This window comes from Furipterus horrens, unplaced genomic scaffold (genome assembly GCF_987537825.1).
Source record: "Furipterus horrens unplaced genomic scaffold, mFurHor1.1.pri manual_scaffold_11, whole genome shotgun sequence".
Taxonomy (NCBI): Eukaryota; Metazoa; Chordata; class Mammalia; order Chiroptera; family Furipteridae; genus Furipterus; species Furipterus horrens.
The window spans coordinates 64,755,522-64,777,777 of NW_028327181.1; the positions used below are offsets into that span (position 1 = coordinate 64,755,522).

At 50.2% G+C, this 22,256-nt stretch overlaps 3 protein-coding genes across 3 annotated transcripts; 2 read left to right on the forward strand and 1 right to left on the reverse strand.

Annotated features, from left to right (window-relative positions):
• Window positions 1-790: 790 nt before the first annotated feature.
• On the forward strand, window positions 791-2,695 carry LOC149998057 (DNA repair protein RAD51 homolog 4-like). The gene is made up of 4 exons (XM_090257525.1): window positions 791-1,047; window positions 1,356-1,417; window positions 1,605-1,723; window positions 2,614-2,695. Exons 1-4 carry the CDS (start codon window positions 966-968, stop codon window positions 2,693-2,695), a joined length of 345 nt encoding a protein of 114 aa, XP_090113651.1. The 5' UTR covers window positions 791-965.
• A 444-nt stretch (window positions 2,696-3,139) lies between these two features.
• On the reverse strand, window positions 3,140-7,510 carry LOC149998058 (protein unc-45 homolog B-like). Its single transcript, XM_090257527.1, has 5 exons — window positions 7,402-7,510; window positions 6,883-7,056; window positions 6,325-6,361; window positions 4,588-4,763; window positions 3,140-3,286 (listed from the first exon to the last, which is right to left on the reverse strand). The coding sequence occupies exons 2-5, from the start codon at window positions 7,054-7,056 to the stop codon at window positions 3,140-3,142; spliced, it is 534 nt and encodes a 177-aa protein (XP_090113653.1). The 5' UTR covers window positions 7,402-7,510.
• Window positions 7,511-11,193: 3,683 nt separating this feature from the next.
• On the forward strand, window positions 11,194-20,409 carry LOC149998059 (notchless protein homolog 1-like). The gene is made up of 13 exons (XM_090257528.1): window positions 11,194-11,214; window positions 11,346-11,495; window positions 12,437-12,654; window positions 13,494-13,573; window positions 14,375-14,451; window positions 14,596-14,693; window positions 15,016-15,208; window positions 15,693-15,828; window positions 15,993-16,039; window positions 17,172-17,374; window positions 19,099-19,258; window positions 19,366-19,436; window positions 20,037-20,409. The coding sequence occupies exons 1-13, from the start codon at window positions 11,194-11,196 to the stop codon at window positions 20,047-20,049; spliced, it is 1,467 nt and encodes a 488-aa protein (XP_090113654.1). The 3' UTR covers window positions 20,050-20,409.
• The last annotated feature ends 1,847 nt before the right edge of the window (window positions 20,410-22,256 follow it).

The following is a 22,256-nucleotide window of genomic DNA, read 5'->3' on the forward strand; positions in this document are numbered from 1 at the left end:
TTGTGGATTTGTCTGATTTAAGTCCTGTTCTGCCCTTACAGACTCTGTCATCTTTGGCACATGATTTTCCTCCCCTGAGAGCCTCAGCTTCCTCATCTGTGAAACAGGAATAAAAATAGCACTTACCTAATTGCATTGTGAGAAGATAACCCCGTAAGATTGTTACGTTTCTTCCAGAGGATGAGGCAAAGGAAAGGATATTTAAGATACCAAATTCTATATTTTGTGTCCCATATACTCAGCGTTTTTGTTTGTTTTTTAAAATGTTATTGGCCCTGGCTGAGTAGCTCAGTTGGTTAGAGTATCCGCCCTATATGCCAGGGTTGCAGGTTCGATCCCTGTTCAGGACACTATAATAGTCAATCAATAAATGTACAAATTAAGTGGAACAACAAAAATTGATGCCCCGCTCTCCCTCCCTAAAATCAATCAATAAAAAAATGTTATTCATAACAAATGTAAAGTACAGAGAAGCAGTTGCCCTCCATGTGTTCTGTTGTTCTTAGCACCCATCATATAATCTGTAGTATCCTATCTGGTTGATTGGATTCCTCTTTATTGCCTTGCCCTGAGCATGGGGACGATCAGTCTTCTGGAATTTTCTGGCGTTTAGAACAGAGGCTCATGATTAGGTCTGCCTGCTTGTTTGGCTAAGTGGTTAGAGGCTAACGCGCACTCGGAGCGCACGTGGCGCCGGCGGCCTGTTTCCTCCTCAACCAAAGGGTCTCATAAGGTCGTGCAGCCGTCCCTCGCGGCCAGCAGATGGCGCTGCCAGCCCGGCTCTGGAACCTGGAAGCCGGAAGCAGTAGCCAGGCCCGGACTGGCGGGCCCTGGGCGCGGGAGATCCGGCGTGGGGCCACACCCTCCGCGCCGCCTGCCCCCACTCCAGAAAGGGGCGCCGAGCGGCATCTGGAGAGGGCGCTGCGGCTGTCCACGGAACGCGCGGCCCCTGGTCCCCAGGGGACATGGGTGTGCTCAGGGCCGGCCTTTGCCCAGGCCTCACCCAGGACATGATCCAGCTTCTGAAGAGCCACGGAATCAAGACAGGTGACCGCGTGCGCGTGCCACAGAGCTGGTGACACCGGGGAGCCCGGCCCCACGGCCCTGGCATACCCGGGAGGGGCCACTTCCTCCCTCCTCTGCTCCCCACCCTCGGGATGGTGGGCGTGGTCAAGCCAAACCCCAAGCAGGGCAGAACCCCCGAACTGAGTGCCTGGCAGCACGCCAGGCTCCGCGGCTCTGTTAGATGGCCTGCCCCAAGGTAGAATTATCACCCCATTTTACAGATGGGGGAAAAGCCAAGCATGGGAAGTCCCGCCCTTCCTGCCAATCAACCACACCTGTTTTGTTTTCAGTGGTGGACCTGGTTTCCGCAGACTTGGAAGAGGTAGCCCAGAAATGTGGCTTGTCTTATAAGGTGAGCGGATGATCTCGTTCCAAACCTGAGCAAAGGGTTCCCAGAAATTGATAAGGGGGGCTGGTGGCATATGGGACTCTGGGATGCCCTCTCCCTTGCCCGGTCATTGCTCATTCCTGAGTACTCTGGTCCGCTTTGGGTTGAAGTGCCCTGGCTCCATCCTGAGTTGCCCCCACTCCTTCGCCAGGCCCTGGTTGCCTTGAGGCGGGTGCTGCTGGCTCAGTTCTCAGCTTTCCCCTTCAATGGCGCTGACCTCTATGAGGAACTGAAGACCTCCACTGCCATCCTGTCTACTGGCATTGAAAGGTTTGTATGAATGTGTACTTTGGGAAGAAGAGGAGAGGCAAGAGGACATGCGTGCTTCCTGCTCGGCCGTTGATGCTTGAGCCTAGGGAGGGCAGGGTTTTTCAAGCGGGGGTGAGGGCAGTAGGGACTGGTGGTCAGGACTTCTGAGTTCTCTTACCTCACAACAGGGTTTCTCGACCTCACAACAGGGTTTCTCGACCTCACACTCCTAACATTTGGGATGCATAATTATTTGATGGTGGGGCGTGGGCATGTCTTGAAGGATGTTTGGCTGCGTTACCTCACCTCTATCCTCTAGATGCCAGTAGCACCTCCCTCCCAGTTAACAGTGTCTCCAGACATTGCCAAATGACCCCTGAGGGACAAAATTGCCCCAGGTTAATAACCCTGTTCTGTAACACAAGATGTCAGTATTTTATTATTATTCAGCAGTTGAGAGCAACCCTTCTCTGGCTCTACGTCCTCATTCACTTACGGACAGGACAAGAAAGAACACTCAGGACTAACATTTATTGAGTGCCTAGTATGTGCCAGCCATTGACTAGGTTATATAATCTCTTCAGTGAGCCCTTTGAGTTAGTGATGATTAACCCCTTGAGTTTAGCCCAAGAGGAGCAAGGGGTGGATTTGGGGCTCAAGCCCTGCAGTACTAGACTCATGCCCCATACTCTGCAGCAGAAGGGGACAAGGGAGCTTTCATAAAGGAGTAGTTCTATTCTGCCGTGTTGTTTGGAGAGGGAGAGAGTTAAAGACAACAGCCACTTTCTGGCTGAGGGAGTCTGACTTCCTTCCTGTCCTATTTCTGTGGAATTTGATGCAGAATTCCTCCACCACAAAGGTCTTTGGATTGGTTTGGCCCTTGCTGCGTTCACAACATATTCTCTTGGCAGGGTTCACACAGCGTGGTGCGTGCTCCTCCTGGTTGGGGATCTGAGTCTGGTAGCCATCAAGCACCGGCTGAGTGCCTACTGATTGCCAAATACGTGCAGTTGGTAGGTGTATGAGTGAGGCAAGGATCCTACACTTAAAGGCGTGTGGGGTAGACAGAAGAGCAGGTGAACCCAGTGTACGAACCTGTGGAGACAGCATAAGGAGGGAGTGATGAACAGGAAGCTGACTTGGCCTTTGGGCTTGGGGAGCTAATAAACCAACATACTCAGAGGAAGCATTCACGGAGCAGTCAGCTGGTAAAAAATTTTAAATATACACGGAATCCAACCCTGCTACAAAACTCTCCTCAGTGGCCTTATCCTGAACGGTTCCCTTCTTACAGTTCATGTGGTTTTCTCAAGTGCTTGACCTTTGGCCTCTTATTGTACATGTTCCCCAAGTGGATGCCCCTCCATCCCTCTCCCCTCTTCCATTCCTGCTTCCCAAACTGTCCAGAGACTGGGGCGGGGCCTGAATGGGGAGTGGTTACACCCCGGGCCCAGAGCGTGTCCTCTGTTGGTCGGCTGCTTGCCCAACACTAACCTTCTCCAGTTTATCAGCTTCACTGTTTTCGTCCAGGAGGATCTCAAACATCTTCTGTACCCTCGAGTCTGTGGAGAACTGCACACGGAGCTAAGGAAGGAGGAGGGAGGAGTGGGGAAGGGAGCAGGCAGAAGTCCACATTTAGTCAGCTCCACGTGAAGTTCATCTCAGTAATATTAGGGTATCTACTCTGGGCCCTCACACTGCCATTCATTCATTCATTCATTCAACAAACGTTTACTGAACAACTACTAGGTGCCAGACACTGCTGTAGATGTTTAGATGCTAGGGATAGAATGGCAAACAAAATCAAGTCCTTGCCCTACAAAGCTTACAGTCAAGTTACATTCCTTATCCCAGTTGGTCATTGCAAGTCTTGGAAGGCAAAGGGATCATCTCCCCAATTTTGGAATCTAGAAAACAGTTAGCTACTAGACATTTAAATACGGGTTAAAACATAAATAGGCCTCCAGGATCAGAAACTGGAAGCAGCTTAAAGTAGCTCCTTAAGCAATTGAAATTACTATGTTTAGATGTGCATCCCTCACAATACCCATCCCAGCCTCAAGGCTCTGAAGCTTTCTTAAAATGACCAAACCGATCATCATCCCCCACCTCACCATCTCTGTCTGTACCTCCCACTACTTTGTTGTGCTGGTCTACACTCCCTCCTATGTCCTTCCAGGCCTTCAGGGAAGGGAGGGGTCTCTCATGCACCTCCCAGTCTTTGACCCTCTTGGGTTGTATTTCCCCAGCCCTGAGTCCGCACTCCAGACAGTGGTCCCACCTTGGGGCTGCCCCAGGCACATAGGAGTTACTGAGTCTTAGAGCCAGAAGCTGAGTGATCAGTTACCCTCCTGCTCCAATAGAGAGGAAACTGACACCCTGGGGGGTCCCTCAGAAAATTGGGAGCTAAGGCAGGACTAGGGTGCAGAATTCCTCACTTCTGGTCCAAGTTCTCCCCACTTTACTCCATTTTCCTAGAAGAGATTTCCTGTTCCTACTGGCTCCTGACTCTCCTCTATCCGCCACCAATAACACCCCCACCCCATTCCTAGGTATCTCACGCTGCCTTTATCCTCCTAGAAAGAGAGGGAGAGGTGAAGACACATTAAGTTGCAATTTTAACAAAAACCTCTATCTGGAACGTAAAAGGCCCCAGCTCTGGTCTGGCTGGCTCCAACACTTACACAAGCATTACAGCATCTCTGTTCCCTCACAGAGAGGTGCACCTGCTCCCCCGTTCTGCGGTACCTGCCTATGCCACTTGCTCACTCCATCCAAGGGAGTGGAGGTAGGACTAGCCTTGCCCTAATGTCCTGCACCTCTACCATGTCCTTGCTAGGAATGGGGGGAGGTAGCCAAGGCTTGTGGGAAGGGGTCTGGCTGACCTTCTCCTGGATGCTTGTATTGAGCTTCCTCAGTGTCTCCTGGAAGTTCTGGTTCCGTGGCTCGAGGGTGGCACAGCGCTGCACATCCTTGAAGGCCTGGTCCAACTTCCCCAGGTGCTCCAGTGCCTGGCATCGCCGATACAGGGCCTTGATGTCCGAGGAGTTGATGTCAATGGCTAGGGGGGACAACAGGCAGGGCCTTAGGGGGCTGGGCTGCAGATCACCTTCCTTCCCCTCCTGCCGCTGCCCCCAATCTCTTCCTTGGAGATTACCCACCCATGTGGACTATCTGGTTCAAGGCTCCCCTTTGTTAAGGAAAGAGGAAAAATCATTGTCTCAAGGTTGGAAGGGAGTTTAAGGGTCACCTTGCCCAATCCCTGATGCTCTAGAATCTGCTACACTGATCCCTGCCAAGTGTGCATCCACCTGGTGCTTGCATACCTCCAGTAGTGGGGAGCTCCCTCATAACGCCCTTCCCCTTTCCTACCTGAAATATGTCCCTCTGTAACTTTGCCCTTTCATCTTAAGTCCAGCTCTGGAACCCCCAAGATGAAATCCAATCTTTCTTCCTCGTGACAGTTTTTGCTTTTTAGGAATTTGAAGGCAGCTCTCCTCCGTCCCACCTGGGAGTTGCTTTTTCTGAGCTAATTATTGCCACTTTCCTTGGCTGCTCATCACAGGGTGTATTTCCAGTCCCCTCTCCAGCTGGTTCCCTCCCTCCTGAACTCATTTCAGGCTATTTGTTTCTCCTAAAAGAATGGCAACTGGATCAAAACCCAAACACAGACCTGCAGCCAAGAGAAGTCTTCCCATTTTAATCATGCTCTTAAGCCAATGTTGACTTATGGTTTTTTTTTTTTTTTGTTTTTTTTTTTTTATGTTTACTTCTCCTAGTGTCCGTGGAACAGGCTGGTGACTCCCTCTTCCCCAGAAGAAGCCCAGCCCCCATGGAGTAGACTGGGCTGATGGACTTGGTCCTGGGGATCCCCCATGAGAATATCCAAATTTACAACAAGGGGTGTGTGCATCATGACCATGGCAAAGATTTTCAGAAGCAATCTCTTTTTTAAAAACATAAATTGCTCATTTATTGTATTCTATTCTGGTTCTTATGTAAAATGCCATTTCCTATAAAACTATTGTTATTTTTATTGTTGTTTCATTACAGTTGTCCCAATTTTTCCCCTGTTACTCTCCACTGCCCCACCCATCCCCCCCCATCCCCCTCTCCCACAGTCAGTCCCCATCCTGTAGTCTATGTCTATGAGTCATTTATATAATACATGTTCCTTGACTAGACCATCCCCTTTCTTCCCCCGCTTCTCCTTCTTCCCTCTCCCCCTCCCCTCTGGTCACTGTCAGTCTGTTCCTTGTTTCCATGCCTCTGGTTCTATTTTGCTCATTTATTTGTTTTGTTCACTAAGTTCCTGTTATAGATGAGATTATATGGTATTTGTTTCTCACTGCCTGGCTTATTTCACTTAGCATAATACTCTCCAGTTCCATCCATGCTGTCACAAAAGGCAGGAGTTCCCTCTTTCTTTCTGATCAGAAGCAATCTCTTAAGAAAAGAAACTTAACATGGAACTCCATTTGCAAAAATGTGACTTAGGGGTGGAAGGCACACCTGAAGCCCCGCCTACGATGCCTAGGTTGGCATTTACACAATTTGTAACTCCCCTTAGACAAAACAGGGATGCTGAGGCAGGTGGGGCAAAGGAGGAAGGGGTGGCTCACCTCTCGAGGCATCTGAAGCTGCCTGAACATAGCTCTCCTGAGAAAGAGAAGGAGACTTAGTTAATGGGGGCCCATTGCAGAGACAGCCTGAGAGGGTCCCCACGGGCATTAGAGGGCACCTGATGGGAGCTGCTGGCCATCAGGGACCCAGAGGAGGGTCCCTGGCTGGTTATGGAAAAGTGAGTGAGATTTGGATTTGAATCTGGGCTCTGCTACTAACAACCTGGGAGATCTCGGACAACTTATTGAACCCTCTGAGCCTTGGGGTTCTTATCTGCAGTATGAACATGACAGCCGCTGCCTCAGCAGGCTGTTATTGAGATGCTACAACATAACATAAAAAGCCCCTGGCTTGATGCAGGTTCCCATTACGCTGGTTTCCATCTGGGGGGAGTTCTGTCTCCCAGGGTAGTGGGTCTAGGAAAGCAGTGAGAGGCGCCCTTCTCCAGCCTGAGGGGCCTTGGGGAGGGGGCTGGGACGATGGAAGACGGATGATGCCTATCAGGAAGGGGAGGCTGCACCCCAGCCCAGCCCTCAACCTCCTGCCCCGCCCCAAACCATTTTCAGGCCACAGGCCGCCCGGTTGCGATAGAGTGTGGCCTTCAGGGCCTTATCCTTGGTCAGCTTCAGGGCCTGGCTGTAGCTCTTTGTCGCGGCCTTGTAGTCCTGGAGCTGGAAGTGCCGGTTCCCTTCCTCCTTCAGCTGCACAGCTTCAGCCTCCGCCTCTGCCATCTGTCGGGACAGGGCAGCTCTGTCTGGCCAGCCACTCACTCCAGACCCAGGGCTGGACTCCCAGCTTGAGGTCTGGAGCTCCAGGGTGAAGGTGAGTGTTCTTACCTGGAAGGGACCTGCGCCCAGCACCCCCAAATCCATTACCCAAAAGGATATTACGGCATGTGCTTGGAGTATAGCCCAAGTTGAGAGGGGCCTCAGGGTCCCTGTGCCTCCCTCTCTGTCCCTCTCTGCTGGGCAGATGAAGCCACCAGGCCAAAGGCCTGAACTCTCAGTGCAGACCTTAAAAGTTCTTGTTGGCTCCCCTTCTCCCTCCCAGTCCCAGGAACATTCCAACTGGCTTACTTTCTCCCAAAGACAATGTGCTTGGGCTGTTCTCCGGTGATGTGAGGTTGCTCCTCTGAGCTCCGGTGTGAACCCCCAGCCAGTCAGCCTCCCTCTGCCCCTCCCAGCCCCAACCCAGGAGACTATCGCCCCTGCCAGTGGCTCCAGACTATATTTGGCCACAGGGGCAGGTGCTCCTGGAGTCTGTCATTGATACTCAGGGCCCTCCCCATCCCCAGACTGGATAGTCAAGTACCACGTGGAGATGCTGACTAACCTCTGCCCCAGCACTCTGCACAGGGGCAGTTCTGGGGGCTCAGGCACTCATACGCTGAAGAGTGAGAGAAAAATCCAGAAGGTACGGGAACCCCCCAGCAGATCTCCTTCCCTAGGCACAGCTATAATGTCCCTTCTCCACCTCCATCCTGGATAAACAACCCTCTCTCCCTCCCCCAACCACAGCTATTTTGGGAGCAGAGTGACAGCTGAGGGGCTGACAGACTTGGATGCAGAGAGCAGCTGCCCACAACTCCCCTCTCCCTGTGGCATTCGCTTGTTAAAAATGTCCTTGCTTTACAGAAAGACCAGCAGACTTGTTAACTCAGTTTAATGGAATTGGGTCTGTTTTGATCCACATGTATTCTGTTCCTCCCCATTTGTAGTGAGTGGATACACTCAGCCTACCTCTCCTGTCCGACTGGGAACTCCCTGAGAATGGGCTCTGTATATCCTACCCCCTCCAGACTGTAGCCTTCTCCTAGGGCATGAGCTGGGTCAGCCTGGGAATTCCTGGAGACCAAGGACTGTGCCCCTTATCTGACTGGGAACTCTCCTCGGACAGCTGAGTCTCCCTCATCAGAAAAGGGTCTTTCTGGGATAAGAACTACGGGTTCACCACTAGAAAGCATCTCCCGGGGGGGGGGGGGGGGGGACAAGAAATGTTTCTCAGGAACTGAGGGTTCCTGAGGTAAACTTATGAGGTTGTCCTGAGATGGACAACTCTCTCGCCTTTCAGTGTCTCCAAGCCTGGGCTGTGCGCTTCCTCTCCGAGGGCAAGCATGGCATCTCATGCATCTTGACTTCCCCTGGGGCAGAGCCTGGCAGAGGCAGTGCCCAGCGTGTGTTTCCTGATTGCATAAATAGATGAATGTGTGGTGTCTACATGCTGATGCTTTGATTCACTTACTACCATGGTGCCCCCTCCCATGTGTCTTCAAACTTGCCTACCCAGGCTGAGAAAGACACTAAAGAAAAAGCATAGGTGGGTTACCGACACCAGATTCTGCTCCTGGCTCTGTGACTTCGAACACACAGCTATGACTTTGGACAAGTTCTACTGCCCTACTGAACACAAGGCCCAGCCCTGATGCATGTTTGTCTAATGTATGTTTGTTGACTACATGAATGGATGGATCGATGGATGGATGGATAGATTGATTCCCTGAGGTCATAGTGTCCCAAATCCTGGGCCTCTTTATGGGGCAAGTTCTCTGTAGCAATGAGGTAATATGATAAAGGATTCTGCCACTGGCAGAGAACTGCAGTTCTGTGATTTTAGGTCCAATGAATCCCAGATTCTAATCTTGATTCATTCATTCCACAGGTATTTCTTAAGCATCTACTGAGGGCCAGGAACTGTGAACGATCATGAAAACAGAGAACACTCATGAGGACAAGGATCTGTGTCTATTTTGTTCATTTACATATGCCAAGTGCCTATAATAGTGTGTGGTATGTAGTAGGTGCTCAACAATATTGAATAAATGAATAAAATAGTTCCATAAATCTGCAATTTCAAATATGAGAAATACCTGGACATTTTGAAAACATGTAATAGGGGAACCTGACATCGTTTTAGAGAAGGTTCCCCTAAGTAAAAGATTAAAGAAGTTAATGCATTGAGAGCTCCTAGAACAATGCCCAGTAGAGAGTAAGTGCTCAGTATACTTGTTAAATGAATGAATGAATAAATATTTAAGGAACGACCTGAAGAGTGAGAAACTTGTATTAGTTTGCTAGAGCTGCCATAACAAAATACCACAGACGAGGGGGCTTAAACATTAGAAATTTACTTTCTCACAATTCTGGAAGATAAAAGTCTAAGATCAAGGTGTCATCAGGGTTGATTTATGATGCAACTTCTCTTCCTGGCATGTAGACAGCCAGCTTCTCACTGTGTCTTTACCTGGCCACTTCTCTGAATGAGTGCAAAACAAGAGACCTCTGGTGTCTTCTCTTCTTATAAGGACACCAGTCCTACGGGATCAGGGTCCCATCCTTATGACCTCCCTTAACCTTTACTACTTCCTTATAGGCCTTATCTTCAAATACAGTCACACAGAGGGTCAGGGCTTCAACATATGAATTGGGGAGGGTGGTACACAATTTAGTCCATAACATTTCCAGACAGGGAAAACTGCATGTGCAAAAGCACTGATGCAGAAAGGGTCATGCCTTGGAAGAACTAACAAAAAGCCAGAAGGATCTGATCTTAAAGAGATAAGAATGGCTGGAGAGGTAAGGCAGGCTGAATGGACCCTTATGAGGAGTTTGAAATTTTTTTTTTCTTGCATGTGATGGGAACCACTGCAGGGTTTTAGGTGGAGAGAAACTGACCAGATTTTTGGTTTGAAATCATCACCCTGGTTGCAGTGTAGAGAATGCATGGGAGGAGGCAAGAATAAAAACAGGGAGGCAAGTGAAGAGGTGGTGTAGGGAACCATGGTGACTCAGAGCACAGTGTGGCAGTGGAGATGGGGAGCACTGATTTAAGACAGGTTACCCAGGCAGAACTGACAGAGCCTGAGACTGCCTGGGTGTGAGGGCTTGAGGGGCGAGGGGGAGGAGGGCTGACAAGGAAAATCCCAGGTTTCTGGTAAGAGCACTCCTGTTCTTTGTTATCTGCTTCAGTTCCTCATCTGTACTATGGGGAGAAAAGGGTTGTTGTGAAGATTAAGAGTACAGCACTTAGAACAATGCTTGACACGTTGCTATCATTGTTATTGCATTACAGTGTTGAGAACGGTAGACATTTTCTGCTTTTGTTCTCATCAAATATTTTTAATTGATTTAATCCATTTTAAAAAGAATGATAAGGGGAAGAGGGTAGGGGAAGGTTGAAGAGGGTAAAGGAAGTCAACAATATGGTGATGGAAGGAGACTAAACTTTGGGTGGTGAGCACACAATACAATATACAGATGATGTATTATAATGTACACTTGAAACTTATATAATCTTATTAACCAAAGTCATCCCAATAAATTTTTTTTTTTTTTAAATAATGACTTATTTCCGGGTCAGTAAAGTTACAGAAAATTTTTATTCTATTTTATTTTTTATCCATGTATTCTAATTTTTCTAAATAAACGTGTAATAAAAATACAATAAAAGTCATTTTTTCAAATAAAAAATAATAATAATTTTTGCCCTCAACCCAATAGCCTTTGGCTTTGTAAGTAATCCCCTACAGGGATTACTGCTGCCTGGAGCCTATTTAGTCTCTGTCATTTTCTACCTCTGTGGTCTTGGAGAAAATCACAGCTTAAAACCTCGATTTCCCCATACATAAAATGGGCAAGAATCCCCGTTCTAACGAGACAAAAGTTTCTTTGCATCTTGCAAGGCACCGAGCTGTCCAAGGGGAGGTTGTAGAGATGGGTACTATGTGAGGCCATTCCCAAGGCCGAAGGCCTGGCGCGGCGTGACACTTTCCCTCCGCAACACCAGAAGGCAATGTCGCGGGCTGCGGCACCACCCGATCACGGGGGCGGCGCTCTGTCCCCACAGAGTCTTTCTCCACGTGGGAACGCGGGATGGCGGCGGCGGCGGCGGTGGTGGGTGTGCGGGAAAGGGGGCGAGGGCGTCGCGGCAGGGCGCTGGGGCCCGGGGGCCACGATGCGGGAGGGAGGCGGAAATGGAGACCCTTCTGTCCGAGCCGTGTGGCTGACGCCCGCGGTGCTTGTTGGCTCAGGACGAGGCGGCGGCGCGCGACGTGCAGCGGCTGCTAGTGCAGTTCCAGGATGAGGGCGGGCAGCTGCTGGGGTCCCCGTTCGACGTACCGGTGGACATCACTCCGGACAAGCTGCAGCTCATATGCAACGCGCTGCTGGCCCAGGTGAGCAGTGGCCGGTGCCGCCCGGGTCGGGCCCACGGTGGGTCGGGAGACCAAAAGGGCCCCCACCATGCGCCGACACTGGGTAATACACGCGGGTGCGAATCCATGGAGTGCCACTTACCCGGGGGCGGGTCAGAAAGACGCATCAGTGTGAGAGCGCTTTTCACGCCGACCATCGCGGTCCGCAAGCCCTGGGTGCTCTGTCAAATGATTCCTCGCCACAGCCCCTGATTAATTATCGTCATGTTACAGTGTGCCGGGAGGCATTAAGTTATTCGCAGGATGCTACGCAGTAGCTGTTGAATTTGGAATTGGAACCCTAATCTGTCAAAATCAAAGCCCATGTTCTTTTAACTCCTAGTCCGGTGCTTTGGAAGTGTTGCCTTCTGTCGGGGTGGGAGGTGCTTAAAAATGCTGTACTTGGGCTCCACCCCCAGACTTACTATACCAGACCCTGGGGTGAAGCAGAGAATGCATTTCCAAACAGCTTTTTGGATGCTTCTTAACACATTATACAGCATGGTGTGGTGGTTTGAAAAACACTGCTTAATGGTATATACTCATCTTGGACTTAAGTGTTCTTTTTAAAGAACACTAAAGAATCTGAATTAGTCATTAGCAATAGGAGGTTGGGCTAATTACTTGGTTGCTCAGAGCCTCGGGTTTTTTTTTTCATCTGTCAGGTGGGAATATTAATGCCTACCCCCAGGGTTATTGTAGGATGCAGATAAAGGATTTGAAAGTGATATGTAAGCAACTTGCTCTTCAAGGATTAAAAAGGTCGGCCTCGATGGGGAATGATGGGGTGGGTATAACTCAAGCAGGATGGCTGAAAAGAAGGAAGCTTTATCTCCCACAGCTCAGTGAGGGGAGCCTCGCTGGTGCAGGTGGCCCCTGCCCATCTTTTGATGGGGGGGTTGCCCTTTGCCATTGCCCTTCAGGAGGATCCCCTGCCACTGGCATTCTATGTCCACGATGCCGAGATTGTCTCCTCACTGGGGAGGACGCTGGAGTCACAGGCGGTGGAGACGGAGAAAGTTCTTGACATCATTTACCAGCCACAGGCTATCTTCAGGGTCCGCGCTGTGACCCGCTGCACCAGCTCCTTGGAGGGTCACAGTGAGGCAGTCATTTCTGTGGCCTTCAGCCCCACAGGAAAGTAAGGACAGCTGCAGAATTGTGGAGGGGAGTGTGGGGGTGCAGCGTCTGGCTGGAGTGAGGAGGGTACTCCCAAATCATGATCACTGTGACCCATGCTCTAGGCTCAGGTCGAAAGTAAGGGACTTTTCGAGTGAGGTTTAGTCCACAAAGATCAAGGACACCTGCCTTGGAAGAGTCCTTCCTGAACTTGATCTCAGAAGATCTGAGCTGCTAGTTCAACTCTGCCCCTTCTAGCTGTGTGACCTAGGCAAGTCACTTAACCTTTCTGAGTTTTCTTCATCTTCTGTGAAACTGGGACTTTATTTATTTATTTATTTATTTATTTATTTATTTATTTATTTATTTATTTATTTTTAGGGGAAGGGGAAGGGAGGGAGAGAATCATCAATGTGCAAGAGAATCATTGATCAACTAACTGTCTCTCGGATGCTCCCCACCAGGGGACCTGGCCCACAACCCAAGGCATGCGCCCTGACCTGGAATCAAACCAGTGACCTTTTGGTTTGTGGGATGATGCCCAACCCACTGAGCCACACCAGTCAGGGCAGAAACTGTGTTTCTTTGCTTCTCACAGTCCTATGGGCGTAATCAGAAGCTTTACATCTGATTATAGCTGTGGCTGTTCCTTTTAGGAAGGAAGAGAAGAGAAATGGCCTCCTGGGGTCTTCTCCCAGATCACATCAGTGTTACATTTCTTTTCAGGGGAGAGAGAAAAGTCCAGCCCCAGATTCTATTCCCACAAGACAGTTGAAAGGCAGCAGACATGGGCAGTGTTTCAGGGTGAGCCCTACCCCTTGTCCCCACTGCAGAGGTCAGGCAGCGTCTCTTCTTCCCCAGGTACCTGGCCAGTGGCTCCGGAGACACAACTGTGCGCTTCTGGGACCTCAGCACTGAGACACCGCATTTCACATGTCAGGGTCAGTATGCAGTTAGCCATTTAGGGAGTCTTAATGGTGGGTGGGTGATTGACTCATCTCTTTAATTCCTGAGGAGGCCTGGAGCAGATTCCAGCTCCTTCACCTCCCTTTAGTGGCTGCCTGTTCCTAGGTAGAGACTGTACTCTTGAGCCTCGCCAACCATTTATGAACAAGAAGACTAGACCAAAGATTTGAGTGTGGGGTTGTGGGAAGGGACTGACTGGCTAATAGCAAGGAGAACCTGGCTTAAATCCAGCCTATGCCATAGTGGTTCTCAAACTTAAACGTGCATCAGAATCACCTGGGCTTTTGTTAAAATACAGACTGCTGGGTCCCACCCCGAAAGTTTTTGTCTCTCTAGGTCTGGGGTGTTGCCTGAGAATTTGTTTGAAGTTCCTAGGTGGTGTTGGTGCTGCTGGCCAGGGGGCCACACACTAGCTGGGCAAGGACCTTGGGGTGGGGCGTGGATGCTCCCTTTGTAAGCTTCTGTTTTCTCTTCTGGAAAATGGGGGTGATAATTTGTTCTTGACTTCAGACCTTAAAGCTATTGAGAGATTTCTGCGGATGACTTGAAAACACTTTGTACCACATGCCACATAGGGATCATTAGAGGCAGTATGTTATCTGTGCATCAAAAGGCATGGCTTTAGCACTTGCAGTGTATTCTCCCTCTGCCTAGGAAGCCTTATCCCTCCTTTTGTTCAATTGTTTATTCAGCAGCTAGTTTAGAAGTACTTACCATGTGCCAGGCATTGCTAGGAACTGGGGATAAAAAACAGATGTTCCTCCTTTCTTTCTTAGGACACAGACACTGGGTCCTTAGCATATCCTGGTCCCCAGACGGTAAGAAGCTGGCTTCAGGCTGCAAGAATGGCCAGGTAGATGGTGGTCAGGGTAACTAGACAGGGACTCTGGGGTTACCTTTGGGGAGCTGGGTCAGAATCAGGTTCTGGGTCTTCAGGGAGGGTGGGTGAGACAGGGAAAGGTTGGGGAGGGTTATTCCGTGAACTTCTGTCTTTCAGATTCTCCTGTGGGACCCAAGCACAGGGAAGCAGGTGGGTAGGACCCTCGCTGGACATAGCAAGTGGATCACAGGCCTGAGCTGGGAGCCCCTCCATATGTAAGTGACATTGACAGCTGGGGTAATGAAGAACAAGGGGTTCAGAGCTGTCCCCCACCCCACTTAATGCAGAGGGGGCAAGGTGAGCGGTCTGACAGTGACTATGAGGCAGGAAGTGGGGAAGGTCATTGCACCTACGTTGCTGCTCAGGCGGGGGCTGTTCATCACGGGGCCTGAGAGCCACCCAGAGGTGCAGCTGGATCTTGAGGTCAGGAATCTATAGACATTGTCCCTGACTCTTGAACTGGGAACGGGGAGGTGCCGTGGGGAGACAGGCATTACCAGGTCAGAAGTGAGGTCCCATCTCCCACCCCCTCTCCAGGAACCCCGAGTGCCGCTATGTGGCCAGCAGCTCCAAGGATGGCAGCGTGCGGATCTGGGACACGACCTCCGGCCGCTGTGAGAGCATCCTCACCGGGCACACCCAGTCCGTCACCTGTCTTCGGTGGGGAGGAGATGGGCTGCTCTACTCTGCCTCGCAGGACCGCACCATCAAAGTCTGGAGGGCTCACGATGTAAGCACTGGGAGCGTTCGGGAGCCAGTCTGGGGAAACCAGGCATCCAGCACTAGGAGGAACACTGACCGGTGTTCCCTGGGCATGTTCTGGGAGCCAGATCGGGGACACGTTTTGGGGACAGGGGGTCCTGTGATTGGTGCTGCACTGTAGGGGAGGTTCCAGGGTCCATCAGCATTGGCAGGCTCTGGAAATTCCAGCTGTCGGAAGCCTCTAGCTTTATTGAACCTGCCATATTCCAAACTTTATTATACTGGAGCCTGTCTATTCTGATATACTTCCTTCCATGAAACATATTTTCAGAAACATTGATCTGAACTAGTGCCCTCTTTTTACAAATGAGGAGAGATGTAAGGTCATAAGGGTGGTGTGATTAAGGTCACACTGAATCAGGGGCCTGGCTCTGAGTCTCCTGGGGCTAATCTGGGGGTGCAGGTTCCCCAGGTTGGAGAGTGGTGTGTGTCTGACCTCTGTCCTCCCCTAGGGCGTGCTTTGCCGGACTCTGCAAGGCCATGGCCACTGGGTGAATACCATGGCCCTCAGCACTGACTATGCCCTGCGCACAGGGGCCTTTGAGCCAGCCGAGGCCTCCGTTAATGCTCAAGACGTCCAAGGGTCCTGTGAGTGAATAGGAGGTCGAGGGGAGAGCTGCTTGGTAAAGAGCCAGTTCTGTAGCTTAACGTGTGAGAGTCGGACCTAAGCCGGGGGCTTTGCTGTTTGTGTTGGGTTTTCTAATCAGCCCCGTTCCTCATCTCCTTTTCTCCCCTCCGGTGCGTGGACACAGTGCAGGAGTTAAAGGAGAGGGCGCTGAGCCGGTACAACCTGGTGCGGGTGAGTATGTGCCAGCGAGTCCAGCTCTGTACTCTCCCTTGTCTAGTCCCTGCAGCGCTGCGGACAGTCAGCCCCGCTGCCTTCCAGCCCCGCCTGAGAAAGCCCCTTTTCTGGAAAGTTGTTCTTGAAAATCCTAGTTTATACTCCTAAGATCTTAATGTGCCAGAGATCACTTTTATTTCATTTTGTTGTAGTTACTTCTCTATATAGCGTTCCCAAGGTAACTCTCTTTTTTATTTTATTTAGTTTAAGTAACACACTCACATGATCTAAGGTTCAAAGAACACAAAAAAGTAGATAGTGAAATATCTCTCATCTCTGTTGCACATTCATTCATTCCTTCTGGAAACATCTAGTGCCATGAGTATCTTGTTTCTCCTTCCAGAAACTTCATATATACGTGTGTGTGTGTGTGTGCGCGCACACACACTGTATACCATACAGTCATGTGCTACATAATGACATCTCAGTCAACGATGGACCACATATACAAGGGTGGCCCCATAAAATTATAATGAAAAATTCCTGTTGCCTAGCGATGTAGCTGTCCTAACATCCCATCGCACTGCATTATTGTATTGCAGGGTACCCTTTATACTTATAAAGAAGTTTGCTGTAAACCGTGTGCCATGTTATGCTAGCAGCAGCCTCATATGCCTCACGTGTCTGTGATCGCGTCCTTTTCTCTTGCGCTTGATTTACTCTCGTGCTCTCTTGTACGGTAACGTGCTGTGTGGGCTTCTCACCTAGGAGCAATAGGCTGCTCCGCAGAACCTAGCTGGGTCGTAGGCTGTACCCCTTAGGTTGTGTAAGTGCGCTCAGCGAAGTCACAATGACAAAATCGCCAAATGACGCATTTCTTAGAGCACATTCCTGTCATTCAGTGGCACAAACCCACGTGTAAAGTCCATCCCCTTTTTAACATACCATTCTGTCCCTTGCTTCTTCATGTAATTACATATCTTAGAAATTGTCCTGTGTTCATAGTTTCCTTTTGGGGGAGGTAACTCATGAGGTAGTGGCTGGGCCAGGCCTTGTCACTCATGTTGAGTAATAAGTAGCGTGTTTGCAGCCGAGGTCGGACTCCCCCGCCTGAGACCATACCCAACAGTGTGTGTTCTGCCTCCCCTAGGGCCAGGGCCCGGAGAGGCTGGTGTCTGGCTCAGACGACTTCACCTTATTCCTGTGGTCCCCAGCAGAGGACAAGAAGCCCCTCACACGGATGACGGGACACCAGGCCCTCATCAACCAGGTGCTCTTCTCCCCTGACTCCCGCGTGGTCGCCAGTGCCTCCTTCGACAAGTCCATCAAGCTGTGGGATGGCAGGACGGGCAAGTGAGTGGGGGTGTGGGGAGGGGGCAGAAGGCCACTGTTTCTCTGGAGAGAGCTTGGCTCTGCCGCTTACTAGCTGTGTGGTCTGCGCAAGTGTTTGGGTTTTCTGAGCCTCTGTTTCCTCTTCTGTAATAAGAAGACACCTTAGCCTGTCAGTCTTGTTACAAGATTTGCATGAGATGGCATATTTAGCAGCAGCATTAGTAGGCATGGAGAACGTTAGTTTATTTCACGTCTAAGGAGAGACGGTCCTCAAGCTGGTCTTTCTCAAAGTGTGGCCCACAGACTAGCGGCGGTGGCAGCAGCATCTGGGAGTGCGATAGAAATTCAGAACCTCGGGGCTCACCCAGACCATGTGAATCAGAATCTGCCTTTTAAAAATTTTTATAGTTGACATACAATATTATATTAGTTTCAGGTGTACAACATAGAGATTAAACATTTAGTTACTTTACAAAGTGATCGCCCCAGTAAGTCTAGTACCATCTGACCCCGTGCATGGTTGCCACGGTATCATTGACTCTATTCCCATTGTTGCGCTTTCATCCCCGTGGCTCTTCTGTAACTACCAGTCTGTGCTTCCTAATCCCTTCACCTTTTTCACCCTTCCTGCCAGCCCTCCTTCAGTCTGCCGACCATCGATTTGTTCTCTGTATATATGAGTTTGTTTTTGTTGGTTTGTTGATTTATTTTGACTTTTAAATTCCACATATATGTGAAATGTTATCTTTCTCTGACTTATTTCACTTAGCACAATACCTTCTCGGTCCATCCGTGTTGTCACAGATGGCAAGATTTCATTCTTTTTTATGGCAAATTAATATTCCGTTATATCCATGTGCCACATTTTCTTTATCTATTCACCTATGAGTAGACACTTAGGTTGCTTCCATATCTTGGCTATTGTAAATAATGCTACAGTGAACATGGAGATGAATGTATCTTTTTGAATTAGTGTTCCGGATTTCTTTGGATAAATACTCAGTGGAAATGGTGGGTCATACAGTAGTTTTATTTTTAGTTTTATGAGGAATGGCCATATTGTTTTCCATAGTTATTGCACCAATTTACACTCCCACCAACAGTGCGTGAGGGTTCCCATTTCTCCGCATCCTCACCAACACATGTTGTTTGTTGATTTATTGATGATAACCACAGAATCTGCATTTTAGTAAGGTCACCAGGTGATTCTGCTTGTCATTAAGTCCAAGAGGCACTGGTGTAATGAGGCACAGTGCCCTCGGGGTTAATTAGGTTGGAGGAGCGGCAAAGGCAGGGGCAAGAAGGAGCAAGGGAAACTCTTGGCACCTATGTTTGAACTCATTTTCTTTTTAAGGTAAGACACCTGTGTTTCAGAGATGCCTAATAACTTGTCCCAGTAGACGCAGCCACGCCACCTGTCAGCAGGCGACTGTCATATTGGGAGGATGTCAGGCAGACGGGCTAAGCAGGTGGCTGCATTGGACTCTAAGACATGCAGAGTTGAGTGGGTGTGGGGGCCTGGCAAGAGGCACCCTAGAAGCAACTCATTTGGAGAAGTTTTAATACGCATAATGGGCAGTAATGATTAAATTGGCCTGGGATAGGACCCGGTGGTGGGATTTTGTAAAAGTTCCCAGGTAATTCTAACATGAAGCCGAGGTTGAAAACCACTGCTATAGGGGCATAGAGGACCCTTCAGACATGTTTGAAGATCTAATCTCCATCACCATCTTCCCTTGGCCCAGGTACCTGGCTTCCCTGCGTGGCCACGTGGCTGCTGTGTACCAGATTGCGTGGTCAGCCGACAGCCGGCTCCTGGTCAGTGGCAGCAGTGACAGCACGTTGAAGGTGTGGGACGTGAAGGCCCAGAAGCTGGCCACAGACTTGCCAGGCCACGCGGATGAGGTATGGCTGCCTGTCGTGGGCAAGGAGTGGGTATGGAATTGAAGCCTGGCCCTTCTCCTTCACCCTCCTCGTTACCCCACTTTTCCTCGTCTTCCTCCCCGGTTTAGGTATATGCTGTCGACTGGAGTCCAGATGGCCAGAGGGTGGCAAGTGGCGGGAAGGACAAATGCCTCCGGATGTGAGTTTGGGGGAAGTGGTGGTTGGTGTACTTGGCCCCGCTGCCCTGGAGGGGTCACTTTTTGTGACTTTCCCTTCTGGCATAGAATTCTGGGGGCTCGCCGGGTGCCCAAACTTTCCTGAGATGGTGTGTGAAGCCAGGTTCTCAGTGGGCAGTGGGAGGACTATGGGAATTGCAGGGATTGTGGGAGACCCTGACAGTTCTGAGGCCACCCTCCAGAGGACGAGGCCAGGGTCATTCCAGTGCCAGGCAATAGGCTTTTGGTTAGCACTGGGCTTGGGAGTTCCTAAGACCTGGTTCAAATCCTGGTTCTGCCTTTCAGTATAGTCTTGGAGAGCTTGGTTACTTGGAATGCGAGGCATTGTGTACTTGTAGAACTGTCACTGTTCGTCATTGGACAATGTTGGTGGGCATCCCAGGAGGCCAGGCCCTGGTCTGAGGCCCTGGTGAGGCCGGCGGTGGGTGGGCGCCTACTCTGACTGAGACAGTAGCCAGGCTGTGTATGACTGTGGGGAAACCACAGGTTCTCCCCATAGTGGGCCCCTGGGATTACATGACAGCCTCCCTTTCCTGCATTTTGTTCCCTCCCCTTCTCCACAGATGGAGGAGATGAGAATCCCCACAGCTCTCTCTGACGCCCACCTGAACTCAGCCTGTGTCAGCTGCTGCCCCGACAGACCAAGGGCCAGGGTGGTGACCTGGAAAGCAAGTGTGGCTTCCTGGTCCTGCACAGATGCCAGCGGGGCTCCTGCCCAGAGCAGGAGATCGGAGGGCACAGGAAGTTACGTGGAGCTCAGCCCTTGGCCATCACTCTGTATCATGCTGGTGCCATCAGGGTTGGCGGGCGGCCAGGCAGCGATTGGCCCCTGCTGCTGCCCCTGCCTCCTTGCCCTGATGTCAGCTTTATTCAGGGTCAGACCCCAGATTCTGTGACCAAATAAATTATATTTTGTGTGTTTCTGTTACAATCCTTTTTCTAGAATCTGGGCTGAGTCATTTGTTTAGCCTCCTCTGCACTGGGCTACACCAAAAGGATACTGGCCGGGAAGCCGCCTTGCCTCTCTCCACCCTGTGCCTACAAGTGAGAGGCCAGTTGAGGCTGGGGAGTGAAGTGTTGTATGTGTTCAGAGATGCTGAGGTAATTCCAGCAGACAGAATTATTGGACGAACGGAGGGGCTGCTGCACACTCAGGCAAGTCAGCCAAGAGCAGAGCAGAAGACCGTCCTTTTATTGGGTTTAGACATGATACTAAAAATAGATCAATGGGAACAGACTCAAGGTAAAGAATGTTAGAAATTTATAGAACACAATGGTTATCTATAAAAATTCAAACAGGATAACATATGGTTTAAGCTTTAAGTTCTTGAAACTAAACAAAGGTATAAATCCTTAGGTCTGATTTCAAGCAAGATGTTATCTATAAGGCAAGGAGATGGGAGTACTCAGCAAGGTCTCTTTGGTCTCAGTATACACCACGGCTCAGTGGCCTGAAACAGCTTGCAGCTGCAGGCGTCAGCAAGGCCAGCTTGCTTATCTGAGTCACAGGACACCTGGACAGAGAGGCATGGGAACATGTCCTTTCTCAGAGGCCTGATTTCCTCCAAAGGGAGGCTGGCGAGGCTGGCTGAAGCCCCTATCGTTGCGGCCAGAGAGGATAGTGTAAGGCTGTGCTCTGATGTGGTTGCACTAGCCACATGTGGCTATTTCCGTTAACTAGCACTCCATACAGTTAGAAATGCTGTTCTCAGTCACGCCAGCTGAAAACACAGACAACATTGTCACCATCACCGAGTTCTGCTGGCTCGTGCTGCTCTAGGGGTGCCTTCCTCGGCCTCTCAGCACACTTTTTGAGGCCTTGCCATACACTGAACACTGGCAGGTGCTCGGGGTGCATCTGGGAAGGCGACGGCTGTCCGGATGACTTAACAGCATGCGGTGGTGAGAGCTCTAGCAGAAGTGTGTGTGTTGTGACGTGGGAAGAGGGTTCCCTGTCCCGTGAGGATGTCCACAGACCCTTGACCAAGATGTGGCACTCCATGCGTTCTGCTTCACCTTCTCTTCCAGTGCTGAGGTGGATCAACTCAGGTTGCACTTTATTTTTTAATTGATTTTAGAACAAAGGAGAGAGAACATCAATTTGTTGTTTCACTTACTTATGCGTTTATTGGTCGCTTCTGGTATGAGCCTTGACTGGGGATCGAACCCGGTATCTTGGCATATTGGGATGATGCTCAAACCAACAGAGCTACCCAGCCAGGACTGGGTTGAACTTCTAAACCTCCCTTGTATGGCTGCTCAGGGCCACAGCACTTCTAGTCTTGTGTTCTCACCCTCCCCTCCCCACCCCCATCTGCGTTTACAGTTTTACTTGTCACCAGCGGTGGTTCTCAGCTTCCACCTTGCATGTCTGCAGGGAGGCTGCAGGAGGCTGCGGGAGGCAGCAGTTGCTGGGCCCCTATCTGTGCGGGTCCTTTTTCTGTGTGCTCTCCCATGACCGTCAGAGTAACCACACAGCCATACCTGGTATGATCTCATGTTCCCATAGTTTCGATGAGGAAATGGCCCAGGAAGCTTAAATGGTTTGCCTGTGCCCTCACATCCAAGAAGAGCCAAAATTAAGTGGACCCTGCCCCAAAGCTTGTGTAATTTGCACTATGTCCCACCAGAGCTCAAGTCTGATGCTGACAGTGTGTGGGCTGCCACTACTGTCCAACGTCGCTGTTTGTCCTAGCGTGTGTTTTAGTCTGAGTACCATTCTCTTCCTCCCACGGGGGAGAGAGGGTGATGCTGGCAGAATCAGGCAGTAGGTGGGGGTGGCA